General features: G+C 39.5%; 1 protein-coding gene across 2 annotated transcripts; it reads right to left on the bottom strand.

Annotated features, from left to right (window-relative positions):
- Positions 1 to 15,259: 15,259 nt before the first annotated feature.
- On the bottom strand, positions 15,260 to 23,128 carry LOC135526582 (uncharacterized). Of its 2 annotated transcripts, XM_064955083.1 has the most exons (7): positions 23,047 to 23,128; positions 19,998 to 20,088; positions 17,688 to 18,047; positions 17,150 to 17,512; positions 16,798 to 16,914; positions 16,576 to 16,637; positions 15,260 to 15,888 (listed from the first exon to the last, which is right to left on the bottom strand). In XM_064955083.1, the coding sequence occupies exons 2-7, from the start codon at positions 20,038 to 20,040 to the stop codon at positions 15,757 to 15,759; spliced, it is 1,077 nt and encodes a 358-aa protein (XP_064811155.1). In that variant the 5' UTR covers positions 20,041 to 20,088; positions 23,047 to 23,128; the 3' UTR covers positions 15,260 to 15,756. The 2 variants fall into 2 exon arrangements, with proteins under 2 accessions (XP_064811155.1, XP_064811156.1); XM_064955084.1 differs by lacking the exon at positions 23,047 to 23,128 and having other exon boundaries at positions 19,998 to 20,328.
- Positions 23,129 to 23,426: the final 298 nt, after the last annotated feature.

Here is a 23,426-nt window from a genome sequence, read left to right as displayed (position 1 = left end):
AATTATGGTGGAAAATAAGTATTTGGTCAATAACAAAAGTTTATCTCAATACTTTGTTATATACCATTTGTTGGCAATGACAGAGGTCAAATGTTTTCTGTAAGCCTTCACAAGGTTTTCACACACTGTTGCTGGTATTTTGGCCCATTCCTCCATGCAGATCTCCTCTAGAGCAGTGATGTTTTGGGGCTGTTGCTGGGCAACACAGACTTTCAACTCCCTCCAAAGACTTTCTATGGGGTTGAGATCTGGAGACTGGCTAGGCCACTCCAGGACCTTGAAATGCTTCTTACGAAGCCGCTCCTTCGTTGCCCGGGCGGTGTGTTTGGGATCATTGTCATTCTGAAAGACCCAGCCACGTTTCATCTTCAATGCCCTTGCTGATGGAAGGAGGTTTTCACTCAATCTCACGATACATGGCCCCATTCATTCTTTCCTTTACATGGATCAGTCGTCCTGGTCCCTTTGCAGAAAAACAGCCCCAAAGCATGATGTTTCCACCCCCATGCTTCACAGTAGGTATGGTGTTCTTTGGATGCAACTCCGCATTCTTTGTCCTCCAAACACAACAAGTTGAGTTTTTACCAAAAAGTTATATTTTGGTTTCATCTGACCATATGACATTCTCCCTTCTGGGTCATCCAAATGCTCTCTAGACTTCTCTAAACTTCAGACGGGCCTGGACATGTACTGGCAGGGGGGCACGTCTGGCACTGCAGGATTTGAGTCCCTGGCGGCATAGTGTGTTACTGATGGTAGGCTTTGTTACTTTGGTCCCAGCTCTCTGCAGGTCATTCACTTGGTCCCCCCGTGTGGTTCTTGGATTTTTGCTCACCGTTCTTGTGATCATTTTGACCCCACAGGGTGAGATCTTGCATGGAGCCCCAGATCGAGGGAGATGATCAGTGGTCTTGTATGTCTTCCATTTCCTAATAATTGCTCCCACAGTTGATTTCTTCAAATCAAGCTGCTTACCTATTGCAGATTCAGTCTTCCCAGCCTGGTGCAGGTCTACAATTTTGTTCCTGGTGTCCTTTGACAGCTCTTTGGTCTTGGCCATAGTGGAGTTTGGAGTGTGACTGTTTGAGGTTGTGGACAGGTGTCTTTCATACTGATAATAAGTTCAAACAGGTGCCATTAATACATGTAACAAGTGGAGGACAGAGGAGCCTCTTAAAGAAGAAGTTACAGGTCTGTGAGAGCCAGAAATCTTGCTTGTTTGTAGGTGACAATACTTATTTTCCACCATAATTTGCAAATTAATTAATTAAAAATCCTACAATGTGATTTCCTGGACTTTTTTGCCCCACTGTATATACAGTATCTGGCTCGTGCTGTTTTGTTTCTTTGATTTTTTTTTTCAGAATCAAGTATTAATACATGTGCAGAATGTTTAATTTGTAGTCAATTTCAAAGTTTACACCTTTGAGGACAGTCACTCTTTGTACCATTATTAAAAGCTCAATTTTAAATCATGTGATGAATCAGACCATGTTTAATGATAAATTGGTTTGATGATTCGACACAGGGCTACTGGAACATTATAGCTATAATTACATTATGCCGTTGGAACGCAATTAATACTGTAGAATGTAATGAACCTACCATATATAAAATGTTTAAGAAGTTATCCTATCTTATTTTTTGTTTCATGGGTTACAGTAAATACTACAACAATAATACATTTAGCAACAATTATTAAAATAATAAAAATAGAACCATAAAACAATTCTACATTATTGCAAATAGAGAAAAATTACTTCAAATGGGGGCTGATCAACTAATTTGATTTGAAATGCATTTAAATTGCAACAAAATGTACAATATCACAATAGGTAAGCAATTAGTCCTTGTCCGAGCCAGAATGACTCATAGTGGCAGGAGACTATGTCCTGACTCTATAGTGGAAGAGAGATTGATGTACAAGTACACCTCCTGGACAGGACACTTAACCCAATCCATCTCCTTTATGCTGACTTCCATACAGAGAGGCATCCGGTCCCATTTTTAGAGTAATTGGTGTGACTCGACAGGGGATCAAACCCTCAACCTTCTTATCACAGGGAGGGCACTAAGCAAAGGGCTGATATACAATTGATACGATACAAGAGGAGGACATAGAATCACTAAGGAAGTCTAAAATAACAATACAATCCCAGATTAAAGGCCAACCTAAAAAAAAGCCATTGAATTCAATAATCCAGTCCTTCAACATGCATACAAAGGATTCCAAAAAGTTACCAGCAAAGTTCATCCAAACGAGTCAAACAATGTTTTTTGTTAATCCTCAGGTTGTCTAATATTTAAATAAATGATAATATTTCAGACAGAGATTACTATGTTCAATAGCAAAGGAAAAGAACGAATAGCGCACCCACGTTCACGTGCGTAAAAAGACTACTTTTGCCCTGGCGCTCAACTTGGAACAACTACTTCTTCATTTTTCAAAAAAACAAGCTTAAAACATTGTATAAAGACTGACATCTACTGGAAGCCATGGTAACTGCAATCTGGGAGGCGAAAATTAGATCTTTCAATAGCATTGCATTGGAATTCATTTGGAGCTCAAAAAAGATGAATTCAGATCAATTTTCCTCGGGTTTTCGCCTGCATTATCAGTTCTGTTATACTCACAGACATTATTTTAACAGTTTTAGAAACTTGAGTGTTTTCTAACCAATTCTACCAATTCTATTATACCATATCCTAGCTTCTGGGCCTGAGTAACAGGCTGTTTACTTTGGGCACGTCAGACAGGCGGAAATTCAGAATCTAGGATATGGTAAAACACTGTATTCTACTCCCTTCACAGAACAGCGCAGTCTCAAAGTCAACAGTGAAGAGGCGACTCCTGGATGCTGGCCTTCTAGGAAGTGTTCCTCTGTCCAGTGGGTGTATTCTTTTTCCCATCTTAATCTTTTATTTAAATTGGCCAGTCTGAAATATGGCTTTTTCCTTGCAACTCTGCTTAGAAGACCAGCATCCTGGAGTCGCCTCTTCACTGTTGACATTGAGACTGGTGTTTTGCGTGTACTATTTAATGAAGATGTTAATTGAGGACTTGTGAGGCGTCTGTTTCTCAAACTAGACAGTCTAATGTACTTGACCTCTTGCTCAGTTGTGCACTGGGGCCTCACACTCCTCTTTCTATTCTAGTTAGAGCCAGTTTACGCTGTTCTGTGAAGGGAGTAGTAGACAGCATCGTACCAGATATTCCGTTTCTTGGCAATTTACAACATGGAATGGCCTTCATTTCTCAGAACAAGAATAGACTGATGAGTTTCAGAAGAAAGGTCTTTGTTTCAAGACATTTTGAGCCTGTAATCGAACCCACAAATGCTGATGCTCCAGATACTCAACTAGTCTAAAGAAGGCCAGTTTTATTGTTTCTTAAATCAGAACAATAGTTGTCAGCTGTGCTAACATAATTGCAAAAGAGTTTTCTAATGATCAATTCACTTTTTAAAATGCTAAACTTGGATTAACAATGACACAACATGCCATTGGAACTCAGAAGTGATGGTTGCTGATAGCGGCCTCTGTATGCCTATGTAGATATTCCATAACAAATCAGCCGTTTCAGGCTACATTAGTCATTTACAACATTATTAACAATGCCAACACTGTATTTCTGATACATTAGATTTTCTTTTAATGGGAAAAACATGTGCTTTTCTTTCAAAAACAAGGACATTATGTATGTATGTATACCACCCATATATTAAGATTTAAAAAGTTTCTGGAGACGGCATGAGAGAATTTTGGACTCTTTCTAACAACTGTTGATTTCTGGTGACTTTTCTTGCACTTTCAGCAACAGTGGCAACACCCAGGTGGTTGCTACATTTTTGGTAATGGACGACCAGTATCTACAGAAAGGAGCGGCTTCCATGGAGGAACTGAATGCAGGAGAAGTATATGTGATGTTCTGATGAGGGGCTCTGTCTTTTGTCTCTATCCTGCCTTTCCAGCCCAAACTTCCTCAACACCCTTTTCCTAGTATGACTAAGGACATTCAATCTCCAACATCCTAATCTGCCTCAGGACATTCAATCTCCATCTCCAACATCCTAATCTACCTAAGGACATTCAGCCTCCATCATCTCAAATTATATTTGTTGTGTTGGGCAATTTGTTTAGCTTTTTAACGCTTTGAGATTATTTTGGAATAAAAATCGCTTTACACGTTTACACATTTTGAATGAGAGATTTGTTAAGAAATTAAGTTTGTATTTCTTTAAATAAGTTATCAGCAGGTTGTATTTTGTTCACAGCATCTAAGAATTTACAGATGAACAATCATTTCAGGTCAATGATGAGAATATTGTTAAAGCAAAAGCCACATTGACCTCAACCACTGTGCTGAACACTGACTTTGCGAAACCTTATGAACACCTCCACTTTCCATGACAGACTGACCAGGTGAAAGGTATGATCCCTTATTGATGACACTTGTTAAATCCACTTCAAACAGTGTTTTTGAAGGGGATGAGACAGGTTACCGAGTAAGTTTTAAGCTTTGAGACAATTGGATTGTGTGGGTTATGGTAGTAGGTGCCAGGCGCAACGGTTTTTTTCACGCTCAACAGTTTCACATGTGTATCAAGAATTACCACCACCCAAAGGACATCCAGCCAACATGACACAACTGTGGGAAGCTTTGTAGTCAACATGTGCCAGCATGCCTGTGGAACGCTTCCGACACCTTGTAGAGTCAATATTAAGAAGATGTTCTTATTGTTGTATATGCACCACTTAAATATTACTCAACCTTCTTCTATAATTTTGACACTAACACATAATATTCATTACCTACCAATAGTTAGGTTAGTTTTTGTTGCCAAACAGGATCTCCCCACGTGGCCACAACATGGTAGTAAGTCCCAGCATCAGAGACTGAGGTTGTTGTTGGAGAGGCTGTAGACAACTCTTTGTAGGAGAGGGAGTCTCAGAGCTCTTCTTACACTCATCACTTCTATTCCCAGCGGTGTAAGTAACTTCTGGATGGGATTCTCCTGATCTGGCTCTGAACCAGTACACACTGTGTTCTCCTGTACAGGTCTCAGAGAGTACAGTACACTGTAGAGTCACAGTGTGTCCTGGATGGACTGGGTCAGAAACTGGTTGCTACACCAATGTAAGAGGATTGTGTCCTATATTGTGTCATTGTATTGAGAACATAATTATTCAGAAGCTTGTAAAGTGAAGACATCATAGAATTTTAAATAGTAATCATTCTTTTAGGCACATGGCAGTCTTGGAAACAACGTTTTGTTTGCTAAAAAAAAGAGTGGTGCAGTGGCTAATTAAATGTAAACATTTTATTTAATTGTCAATAATTATTCAAATTTATTCACCCCACAGTCAGCCAAGAAGCTTAGTTAGACATTTTGAGAGTTGTTAAAAGTTAGTTAGATAACGTTTCTACACTCCTTTGCTAGCTATACCGTAACGTTGTCATTTCAAAAACCTGTCTCTAAAAATGATGAGTTGTCTTTACAATTTCCCATTATGACACGCATCAATGAATATCCACTTTCTATGCATACTGCAGCAAGATGGTTAATACTTTTTCTGGACATCTACTGTGTGTATAACAATACACACAAACACTTGGTGAACATTGAAATACAGTTCAAATTGAATTACCCTTCACAGCCCAAAAATATTGTCCCCATTCCATAAAGGTATGTTGCCTCATCTAATGTGCTGATATTTCTGATAATGAGATTATACCCATATTGAGATTCCTCCACATGGAAACGTGGGTTCTTAAACTCTCCTTTAAGTACAGGTTCTGATGCATAGGACACAGATGCGACAAGATGGGGCAGTTGGCCAACAGTCTGTCTGTACCAGTACAGGAATTGTTCAGATTCTGCTTTAGGACATGGCAAAGATAGTGTCTCCAAATAGACGAGTAGTCACTGGTATTGGTTGAGGAGCATCTTCAGTCTGAATCAGGTCTGCCAAAATGTGAATATAATCAGATGTCAAATTGAAATGAAAATGGACATTGTTCAACCTTAGAATAACAGTGTTATTTCTTAATTAAGTCATCAAACTACTGCAATTGAAATTTCCTGAAGATATATCGGTCACATTGCTGTCCAAACGGAATATATTTCATAACCTTTAGATATGACTTTCCAATATGATATTATTATTCTTTTAGATTTTAAATTCTACTGTTCAGTAAAGTACTATGTGAGATTAGGACATGCACTTACACACTTGAGATAGTCACCAGAGAAGGCAGATTCTGATCATCTTGATTTGGACAGACTGTAGCTTTAACTGTTTTTCTTTGTTACTATGAATGACAAAATGAAAAAAAATTGTGGGCTGTTAAATAGCTAAGAATGACTTGATTGGTTAGGGGAAAGTAATGTATCCCTTCCTGTTGAACGTTTTTACCTCGTTTTCACCCATGTACTGTAGGCAATCTAAAGATTTATGGAGTGCACTAATTTGTTGGCCTACATTGCAGCAAGATATTGCTTAATGATGCAATATATCCAAGACTCAGATTAAACAGACCACGATTAAAAACATTCCCAATAGAGATGTTACATTGAATATGTAACGAAAACGCTGTGAGTCGAGAAGCAGGTGAAACGTTTAAAAAAACAAATCATGAAACGAAACAACATAACAGTAGCATCTATGCATGAACACAGGAACAATATAGACTGGGGAAGGAACCTAAGGGAGTGCCAGGTATAGGAGAGGTAATGGTTTGCCTCATGATAGACGTACAGGTGCGCTTAATGATTGATGCCAGGTGTGCGTAATAATGGATCACACGACCATTGTTATGTATACCGGCGATGTCAAAAACAGGAGTAGACATGACAGGAAGAGCTATTTAGTCCATGATTAGGCTTATTCTGCATTCGGAAAGTATTCAGACCCCTTGACTTTTTCCACATTTTGTTACGTTAGTCTTATTCTGAAATGGATAAAACAGTTTTTCCCCTCATCAATCAACACACAATAACCCATAACGAAAAAGCAAAAACAGATTCAGATATTTTTGCAAATGTATAAAAAAAAAAAATCAAAAATATAAAATTGACATAAGTATTCAAACCTTTCACTCAGTACTTTGTTGAAGCAGTGATTAATGCCTCGAGTCTTCTTGGTACGACACTACAACCTTGTCACACCTGTATTTGGGGAGTTTCTCCCATTCTTCTATACAGATCCTCCCAAGCTCTGTCAGGTTAGATGAGAGGTGTTGCTGCACAGCTATTTTCAGGTCTATCCAGAAATGTTTGATCTGGTTCAAGTCTGGATTCTGACTGGGCCATTCAGAGGCTTGTCCTAAAGCCACTCCTGCATTGTTTTGACTGTCTGCTAAGGGTCGTTGTCCTGGTGGAAGATAAACCTTAACCCCAGTCTGAGGTCCTGAGGGGTCTAGAGCAGGTTTTAATCAAGGATTAATCTGTACTTTTCTCTGTTCATCTTTCCCTCGATCCTGACTAGTCTCCCAGTCACTGCCAATGAAAAACATCCCCACAGCATGATGCTGCCACCACCATGCTTCACCGTAGGGATGGTGCCAGGTTTACTCCAGATGTGACGCTTGGCATTCAGGCCAAAGAGTTCAATAGTGGTTTGATCAGACCAACGAATCTTGCTTCTTATGGTCTGAGAGCCTTTAGGTGCATTTGGCAAACTCCAAGCGGGCTGTCATGTGCCTTTTACAGAGGAATGGCTTCTGTCAGGCAACTCTACCATAAAGGCCTGATTGTTAGAGTGCTGCAGAGATGGTTGTCATTTTGGAAGGTTCTCCCATCTCCACAGAGGAACCCTAGAGCTCTGTCAGATTGACCATCAGGTTCTTGGTCACCTCCCTGACCAAGGCCCTTCTCGATTGTTCAGTTTGGCCAAGCGGCCAGCTCTAGGAAGAGTCCTGGTGGTTCCAAACTTCTTCCATTTAAGAAGGATAGAGGCCACTGTGTTCTTGGGGACATTCAATGCTGCAGAAATGTTTTGGTACCCTTCCCCAGATCTGTGCCTCGACACAATCCTGTCTATGAGCTCTAGGGACAATTCCTTCAAACTCATGGATTTGTTTTTGCTCTGTCATGCACTGAAAAACTGTGGGATCTTATATAGACAGATGTGTGCCTTTTGAAATCATGTCCAATCAATTGAATTGACCAAAGGTGGACTCCAATCAAATTGTAGAAACATCTCAAGGATGATCAATGGAAACAAGATGCAACTGAGCTCAATTTCGAGTCCCATAGCAAAGGGTCTGAATACTTGCGCAAATAAGTTGAACCACGTGCCAGGGTTGACAGTTGTATTAGCTGTACTTACCTGACCACTCGACTGTTCTCTAATAGAGTCACACCTGGTTCTCTGAGAGGGACTCACTGTTTACATGGATTAAAATAACAAAAGTCCAAATGAAGCAGATCTCGCATAGATACAAGATGATGGACTAGAAATGTATTCATATACACCACATGAATCAGAAATTTGGTGCCCAACAATTGGCAATATTATAGAGCTCACCTTGACATTGTTCACATTCTGACTTTGTATTTCTGTTGCAGATGATAATGATCACAGAAACGCAAACTGATGTTACTCCTAGTGCAATGACACCAGGATGTGCCGGCACTGTTGCTTACATTACATTATCAATATTTAATAGTTTCATTTTGTATTATATAAAGCAGGGCTGCCCAACCCTCTTCCTGGAAATCTACCTTCCTCTGGGTTTTCAGTCCAACTCTATTTTAACACACCTGATTATACTAATTTGCTGCTAAACAAGACCTTAACCAGCTGAATCAGATATGCTAATTTAAGGCTGGACTGAAAACTTAAAACTCCTGGACAGTAGATCTCCAGGAGGAGGGTTGGGCAGCCCTGCTGTATATAATACAAAATGAAACTATTAAATATTGATAATGTAGTTTTAATGGGGCAATCCAGGATTAGAAAAAACAACAAAGCGACCACCACGCCACCTATGTTGATGAACAGGTAAGGGATACAAGCTTTGCGCTACACTCGCATTAACATCTGCTAACCATGTGTATGTGACAAATAAAATGTGATTTGATTTGGATAGGGCTGACGAAATGTAACCCAGAGTGCATAAAAAGCCTTGGTAATGAAATTTACATTAGACCAGAAAGGCACGAAGCGGTCGCTACAAGTGAAATGGTTGGAACATGGCACCTCAACTAAGGGAAGAAAATTAACCCAACTAATAGACCAGGAAATGTGAGTCGGAGAGCTACACTTTTGATATGGTTGAAACTTTGAACCTCAACACGTGAAGAAGATAACCTCACCTATCAGACTAGGACGTCGACAGTCTGCAGCTGTGAGTGTAAAGTCTTTTGGAACTTTGAATACCAACACAAGGGCGGCAGAAAACTCTCTCAGACAATCACTAATACAGCTAAGTAGCTTTTCTGAGGAAACACCCCATTGGAGACCGGACAACTAAGGACATTGTGACCTCTGGTGGACTATCAGAGCATATACAAGTGGGCCATGGAAAGGCCCAACCAAACCCTTTCCAAGAAGACTTGGTGCCAACAGAGATAAACGGCGAACGAAGGCATTCACACGTAAATGCATTCATGATTTCTTACACCAAATGGTTTGTGAGTAAAGTATTATGATTGCTGTGAGGGTAGTTTCCAAATGGTCAACGATAAGTGTCTCTTTCCCTCTCTCTCAACCTCTCTCTCTCTACCCCTCCCTCTTTTGGCAAAAAGCCGTCATATTTTGTCAGACCACTAGGGACCGTTGTCTCGTAGAGGGTGTATGTTTATTCTGTGTTATTACTTAGTTAGCTAGAAAATAAATAATTAATGCTGTATAGTACAAAATTATGAGCAAGGCTGTGGTTTTTGCAGATCCAAGAAGGTTTACGACTCGTCAGAATGATGATATGATAAGAGGTGGTGATTAATAAGTTGACTGTTTTATGGATGTTATACTGAAGGTAAAGACCTTATACAGTCGTGGCCAAAAGTTTTGAGAATGACACAAATATTAATTTTCACAAAGTCTGCTGCATCAGTGTCTTTAGATATTTTTGTCAGATGTTACTATGGAATACTGAAGTATAATTACAAGCATTTCTTAAGTGTCAAAGGCTTTTATTGACAACTACATGAAGTTGAAGCAAAGAGTCAATATTTCAGTGTTGACCCTTCTTTTTCAAGACCTCTGTAATCCACACTGGCATGCTGTCAATTAACTTCTGAGCCACATCCTGACGATGGTAGCCCATTCTTGCATAATCAATGCTTGGAGTTTGTCAGAATTTGTGGGTTTTTGTTTGTCCACCCGATTGACCACAAGTTCTCAATGGGATTAAGGTTTGGGGAGTTTGCTGGTCATATCGATATTTTGTTCCCTGATCCACTTAGTTATCACTTTTGCCTTATGACAAGGTGCTCCGTCATGCTGGAAAAGGCATTGTTCATGGGAGAAGTTGCTCTCGGAGGATGTGTTGGTACCTATCTTTATTCATGGCTGTGTTGTTAGGCAAAATTGTGAGTGAGCCCACTCCCTTGGCTGAGAAGCAAACCCACACATGAATGGTCTCAGGATGCTTTACTGTTGGCATGACACAGGACTGATGGTAGCGCTCACCTTGTCTTCTCCGGACAAGCTTTTTTCCGGATGCCCCAAACAATCGGAAAGGGGATTCATCTGAGAAAATGATTTTACCCCAGTCCTCAGCAGTCCAAACCCTGTACCTTTTGCAGAATATCAGTCTATCCATGATGTTTTTCCTGGAGAGAAGTGGCTTCTTTGCTGCCCTTCTTGACACCAGGCCATCCTCCAAAAGTCTCACTGTGAGTGCAGATGCACTCACACCTAACTGCCTGCTGCCATTCCTGAGCAAGTTCTGTACTGGTGGTGCCCCGATCCCGGAGCGGAATAAACTTTAGGAGACGGTCCTGGCACTTGCTGGACTTTCTTGGGCACCCTGAAGCCTTGTTCACAACAATTGAACCGCTCTCCTTGAAGTTCTTGATGATCTGATAAATGGTTTATTTAGGTGCAATCTTACTGGCAGTAATATCCCTGCCTGTGAAGCCCCAGTTGTGCAAAGCAATGATGACGGCACATGTTTCCATGCAGGAAACCATGCTTGACAGAGGAAGAACAATGATTCCAAGCACCACCCACCTTTTGAAGCTTCCAGTCTGTTATTCAAACTCAATCATCATGACAGAGTGATCTCCAGCCTTGTCCTCGTCAACACTCACACCTGTGTTAACAAGAGAATCACTGACATGATGTCAGCTGGTCCTTTTGTGGCAGGGCTGAAATGCAGTGGAAATGTTTTTGGGAGATTCAGTTCATTTGCATGGCAAAGAGGGACTTTGCAATTAATTGCAATTCACCCAATCCCTCTTCATAACATTTTGGAGTATATGCAAATTGCCATCATACAAACTGAGGCAGCAGACTTTGAAAATTAATATTTGTGTCATTCTCAAAACCTTTGGCCACGACTGTAGAGTTTAATTCGGGAGATGGTAACTCTTTAAACAACTTCTTCCGTGGTGCCCCAAATCCTCATAAGTTAATTGTTACATGATTGATCTAATCGGGTGACAACTAAGGATACGCCCCTATTCTTCAATTTTCGCCTAAAATGACATACCCAAATCTAACTCCCTGTAGCTCAGGCCCTGAAGCAGGATTTGCATTTTCTTGGTAGCATTTAAAAGGAAACACTTTGTGGAAATGTGATTGGAATGTAGGAGAATATAACACATTAGATCTGGAAAAAGATAATATAATGGAAAACAAAAGCCAAAATGTATGATTCCAGCCCAGGTGCAATTTATATTTTGTCCCCTAGATGGCACCAATGTATGTGAAAAGTTTTAGACTGACCCAATGAACCATTGCATTTCTGTTCAAAATGTTTTATCAAGACTGCCCAAATGTGCCTAATTTCATATTCAAAACTGTGCCCTCTCCTAAAACAATAGCATGGCATTTTTCACTGTAATAGCTACTGTAAATTGGCCAGTGCAGTTAGATTAATAAACATTTAGGCTTTCTGGCCATATCAGATATGTCTATGTCCTGGGAAATGTTCTTGTTTTTTTCACCTTTATTTAACCAGGTAGGCTAGTTGAGAACAAGTTCTCATTTGCAACTGCGACCTGGCCAAGATAAAGCAAAGCAGTGTGACACAGACAACAACACAGAGTTACACATGGAGTAAACAATAAACAAGCCAATAACACAGTAAACAAGTCAATGACACAGTAGAAAAAAGAAAGTCTATATATATATATATTATATATAGTGTGTGCAAAAGGCATGAGGAGGTAGGCAATAAATAGGCCATAGGAGCAAATAATTACAATTTAGCAGATTAACACTGGAGTGATAAATGAGCAGATGATTATGTGCTAGTAGAGATACTGGTGTGCAAAAAACAGAAAAGTAAATAAAACAAAAAACAGTATGGGGGATGAGGTAGATTGGGTGAGCTATTTACAGATGGACTATGTGCAGCTGCAGCGATCGGTTAGCTGCTCAGATAGTTGATGTTTAAAGTTGGTGAGGGAAATAAGTCTCCAACTTCAGTGATTTTTGCCATTCTTTCCAGTCACTGGCAGCAGAGAACTGGAAGGAAAGGCAGCCAAATGAGGTGTTGGCTTTGAGTGAGAAAGAACTGCTGGAACGTGTGCTACGGATGGGTGTTGTTATCGTTTCCAGTGAACTGAGATAAGGCGGAGCTTTACCTAGCATAGACTTATAGATGACCTGGAACCAGTGGGTAAAACAAACTTATGGAGGAGGCTTCTGATGTTGACATGCATGAGTTTTTTTCGATCACAGAAGTCAACAAATGAGGGTGCCTGGGGACACGCAGGGCCTGGGTTTACCTCCACATCACCCGAGGAACATAGGAGGAGTAGGATGAGGGTACGGCTAAAGGCTATCAAAACTGGTCGCCTAGAGCGTTGGAGACAATTAATAAAAGGAGCAGATTTCTGGGCATGGTAGAATAGATTCAGGGCATAATGTGCAGACAGGGGTATGCTGGTGTGCGGGGTACAGCGGAGGTAAGCCCAGGCACTGAGTGATGATAAGAGAGGTTGTATCTCTGGATAAGCTGGTTATAATGGGTGAGGTCGCCGCATGTGTGGGAGGTGGGACAAAGGAGGTATCAGTGGTATAATAAGTGGAACTAGGGGCTCCATTGTAAACTAAAACAATGATCACTAACCTCCATGACAGTATAAAGGCATATTGACATATGAGAGAGACATACTACGAGGCATAAAGTAACCACAGGTGTTGATTTGGAGAGCTAGCTAAAACAACAATGGGTGAGACAGCAGCTAATCAGCTAAAACAGTTAAAATGGCGATGAATGGGCAGAGAGGGTCGGTTAACTACACACAGAGCCTGAGTTCACGGCTGGGGCCGACAGATTAAAATATATATATACATTTATATATAAATTAATAAATAAAAAAGATAAACAGAATGGAGTACCGTGATTAATGGACAGTCCAGCGGGCATCAGCTATGTAGCCAAGTGATCATAGGGTCCAGGGGGCAGCAATAGATGGAACAGGGAAGCCGCAGAGTATTCGCTACTACGCTAGCACGCGGCCGACACAGCGTTTAAAGTTAATAGCCCGGGGATAGTAGAAGCGTCTGCTCCGACGTCCGACGGAGGCCGGTTGAAGGCACAGCGGATGGAGTATTCATATTCAGACCTGTCTTGGTGGTGCGGCGGGACGCCGTGTCGACTAAGGACCCAAGCCAGATGGCGAAAGGAGTATTGTAGTTGTAGCAATTTAGTTTTCTATTCGGGAGATAGATGCGCCTGGATCACGGCTAACCGGTGCTAGCTTCGGGGCAGGGGCGTCAGCCACTATAGCCACCCGGTAGCAGTGGTGATCCGGTGCCAAGGTCCAGAGCTTGCGGCGAGGATCCGGTGGAGTAGTGTGTTATAGCCGTGTTTGGGTGGAGTCCGGGTGAACAACTGAGTAGGCCGGGAGGTGAGCCTCAGGGACAGCTTCGGTACTGGGTAACTCGGTGGCCTCTAGCGAGCTGTGAAGATCAGGAAAATGGTCCAGGGATTACGGCAGGAATACGACGTTGTAGTGGAGAGACAGTCCGTTACTGGTAGGCTGGCGAGTATTATCCAAGCTAAAAAAGGGCTGGTACCTGTGCAGAAGGTAAAGGCCACTAGCAGTGGCTGACAATGACTAAATAGCTTGTAGCTAATTAGCTGGTTAGCTTCTGATGGCTAGGTGGTTCTTGCTGTAAGGTCTAGAAATTAAAAATAATAGTGGTTCCGTATCACATTGGGTGAGGCAGGTTACTGGAAGGTATAATTGAATTTAAATGGAGAAGAGATTGAAAATAAAATTGAAATATATACAAAAAAAGACAAAAAATATACAAAAGTACACGAGAGGACGAACAAAACGCGTCTGCACTGCTTCGCCATCTTGGAAGAAGGACTTACTTGTTACTTACATGTTGTTACTTATAACCTCATGCTAATCGCATTAGCCCATGTTAGCTCAACAGTCATCAGATTAATGAAAGTAAAGTCACAACATCACCTTTTGATGTTATACAGTATTTGTTTACAATAACATTGTTTAGAAACAAAGAGTAAAACAAGCTCATGTGATATCAAAAAGCTACAGTATTTTATTTAAGAGTAATTTTCTATTAACTTGAACTGAACTTGAATTTAATTTGATTAACTTGAATTGAATCTCAGACTGTCGCCTTTAACACAATGCACTCTCCTACATGAGCCACCATGATTTGAAAATAACAACTTACAATATAATATTCAGACACTACCAATATCCATTCCTTTGCCAAACAGTGGAAAAGTTAAACATTTCCTGTTCCATTCCCAACCAATAAGCAGTTCGTGTAATCAAAAGACTTGTGATATGTATCTGGGATGATAGTTCTATAATGCTTCTCTTACTGTAATCTGTTGGCTGAATGCTTTAGGCCTACTAATTGATACCATAGCTATGTCATCTATCTTTATTTGACCATAATGCCTTTTGCATGGTTTACTAGGTCAACCTCTTTGAGGAGTAACCCACCCATCCTAGTTTGCCTCTCCTCAGTAAGATCTTAGCATAATTTATAATGTAAAGTGCCTTCATAAAGTTAAATCATTACCTTAGAGATATTATACAAAAAAAGAGGAATTTGCAAAATTGTAGAAAAATGCTTCTTATGACTTGAATCATGAATAAAATGGTTTAATCAACAAATTGACGATGACGGACAGTAAGAATTTGACCTCTTGTCAAATTAATAACAAACAAAAGACACTATTCTAGAAATATTCAGTGATATACAATTCTAATGATAATACTACGACATTCCTTTATAGTTATAATTTGTTGCGTGATATTGAAGGAACAAAAATTATTTAGCACATATAAACCCCATACGATAAGGTTCCATTCAACATTTTGCTCAATGTTACCAACATATACCTAGATATTTAAAGATGAAGTCCCTCCTGCTACCAGTTGACATCAGCTAGCTCAGGGTAAGTGGAACACTATTTGAGCAGAAAAATGGTTGTAATTCCATTGTGTATGATATTGTATCTTACATTTGTAAAATTTCATACAAGAGCAATGTCCTGAGATTTTCTTAACCAAAACTCTTACATTTTGTCTAAATGGAGACGCTTCACTGAGATAATTTAGTCTATGCTGTATCTGAAACAGTTCAATCCCAGTCTGAGTACCTGACATCAGAGTACACACTCTCCTGTGGTGTCTCTCTCTTCTTTCTTCCTCTTTTAGTTTTCCTCTCAGAGAAATGCAATGCAGCATAATTTAACAAATCTGTGTTTGGCACCTAAGGAATAGAGTACAGTAAATAATGAATATTGTACACAATAACAGAAAAATCAAAATAATAACATCATATATTCAAGGGAAATGTGCATTCTGAGGCTAGGATTCAATTTATAGTACAGAGCCCTGGACCGCTGACAATGCAGCTTTTTTGTCAAGCATGATTTAACACAGATCTAACGTGGATCTTATTTTAATGTCATGTTTTTTCCTACTTGTTAATGACAGGCTTTGCAAAACCAAAGTTTTGATAAAACAAAACATTTCTAAAGTATTTACGTTTTAATGACTAATACCTACAAATATTTTTTCAGCGTGTTGACATTGTTAAATATAATATTTGAAGTTACACTACAGATTTCTGGACAATACATAAGCTAGTGAATATGAGAGTAATTTAAAATTTTAAAGACAAACATCTAAAATATACCTATACGTTGAAAAAAAACTATCAACCACTTTTTGGATCAACTGAGAGTTGGCCAAATAATAGAGGCAGGTTAAAATGAACAACAATATTTAAATACAGGTTTCCTTTATGACACACAACAGTGCCGCAATATCTCATGAGTTTCTGCTGTACTTAGTGATGTATTCACAAATTGTTCACATACACACTAATATACACACTCCTGTAACAGGCAATGTAACTCTTGTTTTCACACATTGGATAACAAATGTTACATACCTGACCACTTGACTGCTCTGATGAGAGGTTATCATCATGGTGAATATGCTGAGAGACACTTGCTGTATCAACAGATAGAAACCCAAGCATGAAAATGGAGATTAAATATACAGTATAACATCAAGCACTCAATCAGAACATAAAGTGATATTTTACTTTTAAATGAACATAGATAACACATTTGACACAAAACAGTTTATATGTATGAATAACATGACTTACCTTTACAATGATCACATGTTTGTCTCTTGTTTTTGGTACAAGCAAGAATAAAAATGACAATCACACACACAGCCACTGCTGCTCCCAAGCTGAGGACAATGGGATCCACTGTGCTTCCTTGTACAAAAATAGATTTAACAAGCTTTTTTTGATTGATGTTAAGCTTGCATAGTTGTTAAGCTTGCACAATTTTCTTTTGCTTTGACCCATTTAAACTAAATAATGGTATCTAACGTTGATTAATGTGCACTGTCCCTGTAAAAATAAAAACTCAAACTATAAAATACGCTTGATTGTTTGCATAAAGATTTTCAAGTGTAAGGTATTTTTTCAATTTAACAAGAAGTTGTACCTTTAATGGTGTTAAGTTTGGTTCCGTCGCCAAACAGGATCTCCCCGCATGTGACCACAGCACAGTAGTAAGTCCCAGCATCAGAAGGGCTGAGGTTGTTCTTGGAGAGGCTGTAGACACAGCTCTGTGTAGGAGAGGGAGTCTCAGGGATCTTCTGACAGTCATCACTCCTATTTTCAGGGGTGTAAATGACTCCTGGATGGGATTCTCCTGATCCGGCTCTGAACCAGTACACACTGTGTTCTCCTGTACAGGTCTCAGAGAGTACAGTACACTGCAGAGTCACAGACTCTCCTGGATGGACTGGGTCAGACACTGGTTGTTGCTCTACAGTCTGGTAGTGTGACCTCTTCTGACTGACACCTAATTTATGTTGTTTTTATGGAAGAAATGTCAATATCATGTGAATACACAATTATTGCAGTTTGGCTTTTTAGAATCATATGTATGCAACACACGCAGCATCAATAACTATGGATAACTTAACAAAACTGTTGTGATAAACATTGAGATAAATCATATTTCTGAAATAAATTACCTTTTACAGACAAAAATGTTCCATTTCTAAACTTAATTTCATACACTGTTCCTATTCCACAGAAGTATGCTGCCTCATCTGATCTGCTGATATTGTTGATGATGAGAAGATATCCAACTTTTACTTTCTCCATCGTGAAACGTATGTTGTTAAACTCTCCATTAAGAACAAAATGTGCAGATTTTTTCTGTTCCACGGTTGCCACAACTTGGGGCATTTGACCAGCAGTTTGCTTGTACCAGTACAGCCATTGGAAATAATCAATTGTCTCTGAGAAAAAACATGGAAGAGATACAGACTCTCCGAGCTGAGCTGTGGTCAGTGGAATTTGCAGAGGAACTTCTTCAGAGTGAATCAAGACTACACAAAAATAGAATGAAATCAGTTTGTCAGCTATGTTATCCATTCCATCAAACAATGAAGAAAAATATATACAAAGTTGATATCGGAAGTTTACATACACTTAGGTTGAAGTCATTAAAACTAGTTTTTCAATCACCCCACAAGTTTCTTGTTAACAAACTATAGTTTTGGCAAGTCGGTTTGGACATCTATGTTGTGCATGACACAAATAATGTTTCCAACAATTGTTTAAAGACAGATTATTTCACTTTTAATTCACTGTTTCACAATTCCAGTGGGTCAGAAGTTTACATACACTAACTTGATTGTGCCTTTAAACAGCTTAGAAAATTCCAGAAAATGATGTCATGTCTTTAGAAGCTTCTGATCACATAATTTACATAATTTGAGTCAATTGGAAGTGTACCTCTGGATGTATTTCAAGGTCTACCTTCAAACTCAATGTCTCTTTGCTAGACATCATGGTAAAATCAAAAGAAATTTGCCAAGACCTCAGAAAAACATTGTAGACCTCCACAAGTCTGGTTGATCCTTGAGAGCAATTTCCAAATGCCTGAAGACACTACGTTCATCTTTGCAAACAGTAGTATGCATGTATAAACAACATGGGACCATGCAGCCATCATAGCGCTCAGGAAGAAGAGGTGTTCTGTCTGCTAGAGATGAACATACTTTGGTGAAAAAAATGCAAATCAATCCCAGAACAACAGCAAAGGACCTTGTGAAGATGCTGGAGAAAACGGGTACAAAAGTAACTGTATCCATAGTAAAATGAGTCCTATATCGACATAACCTGAAAGGCCCCTCAGCAAGGACGAAGCCGCTGCTCCAAACCGCCGTAAAAAAGCCAGACTACAGTTTGCAACTGCACATGAGGACAAAGATCTTACTTTTTGGAGAAATATCACCTGATCTGATGAAACAAAAATAAAACTGTCTTGCTATAATGTCCATAGTTATTTTTGGAGGCAAAAAGGGAAGGCTTGCAAGCCGAAGAACATCATCCCAAACATGAAGCACGGCGGTGACAGCATCATGTTATGGGGGTGCTTTGCTGCAGGAGGGACTGGTGCACTTCACAAAATAGATGGCATCATGAGGGAGGAAAATTACGTGCATATATTGAAGCAACATCTCAAGACATCAGTCAGGAAGTGAAAGCTTGGTTGCAAATAGGTCTTACAAATTGACAATGACCCCAAGTATACTTCCAAAGTTGTTGTCCTTAAGCCATTTTGCCACAAAGTCAAGGTATTGGAGTGGCCATCACAAAGCCCTGATCTCAATCCTATAAAACATTTATGGGCAGAACTGAAAAAGTGTGTGCGAGCAAGGAGGCCTACAAACCTGACTTGGTTACACCAGCTTTGTCAGGAGGAATGGGCCAAAATTCCCCCAACATATTGTGGGAAGCTTGTGGAAGGCTACCCAAAACATTTGACCCAAGTTAAACAATTTAAAGACAATGCTACCAAATACTGATTGAGTGTATGTAAACTTCTGACCCACTGGGAATGTGATGAAAGAAATACAAGCTGAAATAAATTACTCTACTATCATTCTGACATTTCACATTCTTCAAATAAAATGATAATCCTAACTGACCTAAGACAGGAATTGTGAAAACTGAGTTTAAATGTAATTGGCTAAGGTGTATGTAAACCTCCGACTTCAGCTGTGTGCGTGCGTGTGTGTGTGTGTGTGTGTATGTATATGTGTATATATATATATATATATATATATATATATATATATATGATATAAATGACAATTACTGTCATTAATTATTTGCACTTGAATTTCCCACAAATATATTGCCATCTTAATTGCATCATATTGAATCTGAAGACATAACTTTTCAATCAGACATCATTATATAATCAGTTTTAAATGTTTCTCTCCAGTAAGACAGTACAGTATGGGACCGTTGGTTAAACTGGTACTTACAGATTTGACTGACTAACATCCAAACAAGGTTGATTCTGATCATCTTGATGTGTTGTAACAACAGTTGGTCTCCAGTCCCCAAATGAAATTACTGGTGAGAGCAGACATATACATGTAGGCTGATTTGAATTCTAAGAATGACCTTATTGGTTGGAAAAAACTAAAGTTCAACATTTCCTGTTCCATTTCCAACCAATAAGCAGTTAGCGTAATCAGAAGACCAGCGATAATGCTTCTCTTACTGTAATCTGTTGGCTGAATGCTTTAGGCTTACTAATTGATACCATACTTATGTCATATGTCATTTTGATCATAATGCCTTTTGCATGGTTTGCTTGGCCTACCTATATGAGGAGAAGCCCATTCATCTTAGTTTGCCTCTCCTCGGTATGATCTTAGCATAATCTCCTATGTAAATTAACTTCATAAAGTTACATTATTGTGTTTAATAGATATTATAGAAAATATGAATTTAATTGATGCCATAAAAGTTTTTTAATTTAAACATTTTTAATTGCACCTTTATTTAACCAGTTAGGCCAGTTGAGAACAAGTTCTCATTTACAAATATGACCTGGCCAAGACAAAAAACAACACAGAGTTACACATAAACAAATGTACAGTCAATAACACAATATAAATATCTATGTACTGTGTAGAAGAGTAGGGAGGTAAGGCAATAAAAAGGCTTTTGTGTTAAAATGATTAAAATTGACCATTAACACTGGAGTGATCGATGTACAGATGACGATGTGCAAGTAGAGATACTGGGGTGCAAAAGTGCAAGAAGATAAGTAACAAAATGGGGATGAAGTAGTTAGGTATAACATTTACAGATTGGCAGTGTACAGGTACAGTGATCGGCAAGCTGCTCTGAGAGCTGATGCTTAAAGTTAGAGGGACAGAAGACTCCAGTTTCAGTGATTTTTTTTTTTTTTTTTTTTTTGCAATCCGTTCCATTCAGTAAAGAACTGGAAGGAAAGTCGGCCAAAAGAAATGGTGGCTTTGTGGGTGACCAGTGAAACATACCGGCTGTAGTGTGTTGCTATGGTGACCAGTGAGCTGAGTCTGCTAAATGACTTAAATGTAAATGTAAATAAGGCGGGGCTTTACCTAGCATAGGCTTAGAGATGACCTGGAGCCAGTGGGTTTGGCAATGAATATGCAGTGAGCCAATCAGAGCATACAGTTTGCAGTGGTGGGTAGTATACGGGGCTTTGGTGACAAAACAGATGGCATTGTCATAGACTGCATCCAGTTTGCTGAGTAAAGTGTTGGAGGCTATTTTGAAATGACATAGCCGAAGTCAAGGATCGGTAGGCTAGTCAGTTTTACGAAGGTATGTTTGGCAGCATGAGGGAATTCTTATGATCTGAATCATGAACAATTTGTTTTATTTAAACTTCAATAACAAACCGAAGACACTATACTGGAAATATTCAGTGATATCAAAATATAAAGATAATACTTTAACATTTATTTATTGCTATAATTAGATGTGTGATAATGTATGGAACAAAAATAATGTTGCACATATCAACCCCATATACTATGGTTCCATTCAACATTTTACACAATGTTACCAATATGTACACTATATTTATGAACGTATGGGGAAACCCCTTCAAGAGAGTGGATTTGGCTATTTCAGCCACACCCCGTTGCTGACAGGTGTATAATATCGAGCATGCAGCCATGCATAGACAAACATTGGCAGTAGAATGGCCTTACTGAAGAGCTCAGTGACTTTCAAAGTGGCACCGTCATTGGATGCCACCTTCCAACATGTCAGTTTGTCAAGTTTCTGCCCTGCCAGAGCTGCCACGGTCAAGTGCAATTGCTGTTATTGTGATGTGGAAACTTGTAGGAGCAACAACGGCTCAGCCTGCAAAGTGGAAGGTCACTGAACAGCAATACCGAGTGGTGAAAAGCATACAAATTGTCTGTCCTTGTTTGCAACACTCACTACCGAGTTCCAAACTGCCTCTGGAAGAAATGTCAGCACAAGAACTGTTCGTCGGGAACTTAATGAAATGGGTTTATATGGCTGAGAAGCCATAGAAGCCTAAGATCACCATGGGCAATATCAAGCCTCGGCTAGAGTGGTGTAAAGCTTGCCACCGTTGGACTCTAGAGCAGTGTAAACACATTCTCTGGAGTGATGAATCACACTTCATCATATTGATGGCAGATGCCAGGAGAACACTAACTGTCCCAATGCATACTGTCAAGTGTTAAGTTTGGTGGAGGATAAGTAATGGTCTTGGGTTGTTTTTCATGGTACTCACTTGGCCCCTTAGTTCCAGTGAATGGAAATCTTAACATTACTCATGCAAATACATTCTAGGCGATTCTGTACATCAACTTTGTGGCAGCAGTTTGGGGAAGTCCCTTTCCTTTTTCATCATGACAACACCCCATACACAAAGAGATCCATACAGAAAAGCTTTCTCGAGATCGGTGTGGAAGAACTTAACTGGCCTGCACCGAGCCCTGCCCTCAACGCCTTTGGGATGATTTGGATAGCCGACTGTGAGTCGAGCATAATCACTCAACATCAGTGCCCAACCTCCCTAATGCTCTTGTGGCTGAATGGAAGCAAGTCCCCGCAGCAGTGTTCCAACATCTAGTGGAAAGCCTTCCCAGAAGAGTGGAGGCTGTTATACAAGCAAATGGGGGACCAACTCCATATTAATCCCCATGATTTTGGAATGAGATGATTGACGAGCAGGTGTTCACATACTTTAGGGCATTTAGTGTACAAGGAGATATAAAGATGCATTTCCTCCTGCTACTAGTTGACATCAGGTAGCTCAGAGTAAGTGGACCATTCCAGAAGGCATTTTGAGCAGCAACATGGTTCTAATTTTATTAGGCTATTGTATTATAATATTGGAAAAGTTAATCCAAGAGCAATGTACTGAGATTGTATGAGTTTTGGTTAAAACATTTTGTCTAAATAGAGATGCCTGAAAAATAGAATTTTGTCCATGCTGTAACTGAAACAAAGTTCACTCCCAGCCTGAATACCTGACATCAGAGTACATACTTTCCTGTGGTGTCTGTCCTTCTTCCTCATTTAGTTTTCCTCTCGGAGAAATGCAATGCAGTTTAACATATCTGTGTTTGGCACCTAAGGAATAGAGTACAGTAAATAATAACTCCCTTGTACATAATAACAGAAAAGTCCAATAATAACGTTACCATCTTAAAAACCCACATCTAAAATGTACCTATACGTTCAAATAAAACTATCAAAGACTTCTTTGATCAACTGAGCCAGCCAAATTATAGCTGCAGGTTATAATTAACAATATATTTAAAGATTTTCTTTGACACAACACTGCTGCAATATCTCAGTTTCTGCTGTACTTAGTGATTTATTCACAAATATACACATATACACACTTGTGTAACAGTCAATGTACC

Source organism: Oncorhynchus masou, chromosome 32, assembly GCF_036934945.1.
Source record: "Oncorhynchus masou masou isolate Uvic2021 chromosome 32, UVic_Omas_1.1, whole genome shotgun sequence".
Classification (NCBI taxonomy): domain Eukaryota; kingdom Metazoa; phylum Chordata; class Actinopteri; order Salmoniformes; family Salmonidae; genus Oncorhynchus; species Oncorhynchus masou.
Note: the sequence above shows the minus strand (reverse complement) of the source record. Positions and strands in the feature narration are given on the sequence as shown.

What these genes read in the sequence shown, in the direction of transcription:
- LOC135526582 (XM_064955083.1), bottom strand. Translation starts at nt 20,040, where the DNA reads ATGATCAGAATCAACCTTGTTTGGATGTTAGTCAGTCAAATCT. An exon ending in AACATTTTTGTCTGTAAAAG is followed by an intron (nt 17,513 to 17,687) that starts GTAATTTATTTC and finishes AACATAAATTAG; the next exon opens with GTGTCAGTCAGAAGAGGTCA. An exon ending in CAAACTTAACACCATTAAAG is followed by an intron (nt 16,915 to 17,149) that starts GTACAACTTCTT and finishes TTTTTGTACAAG; the next exon opens with GAAGCACAGTGGATCCCATT.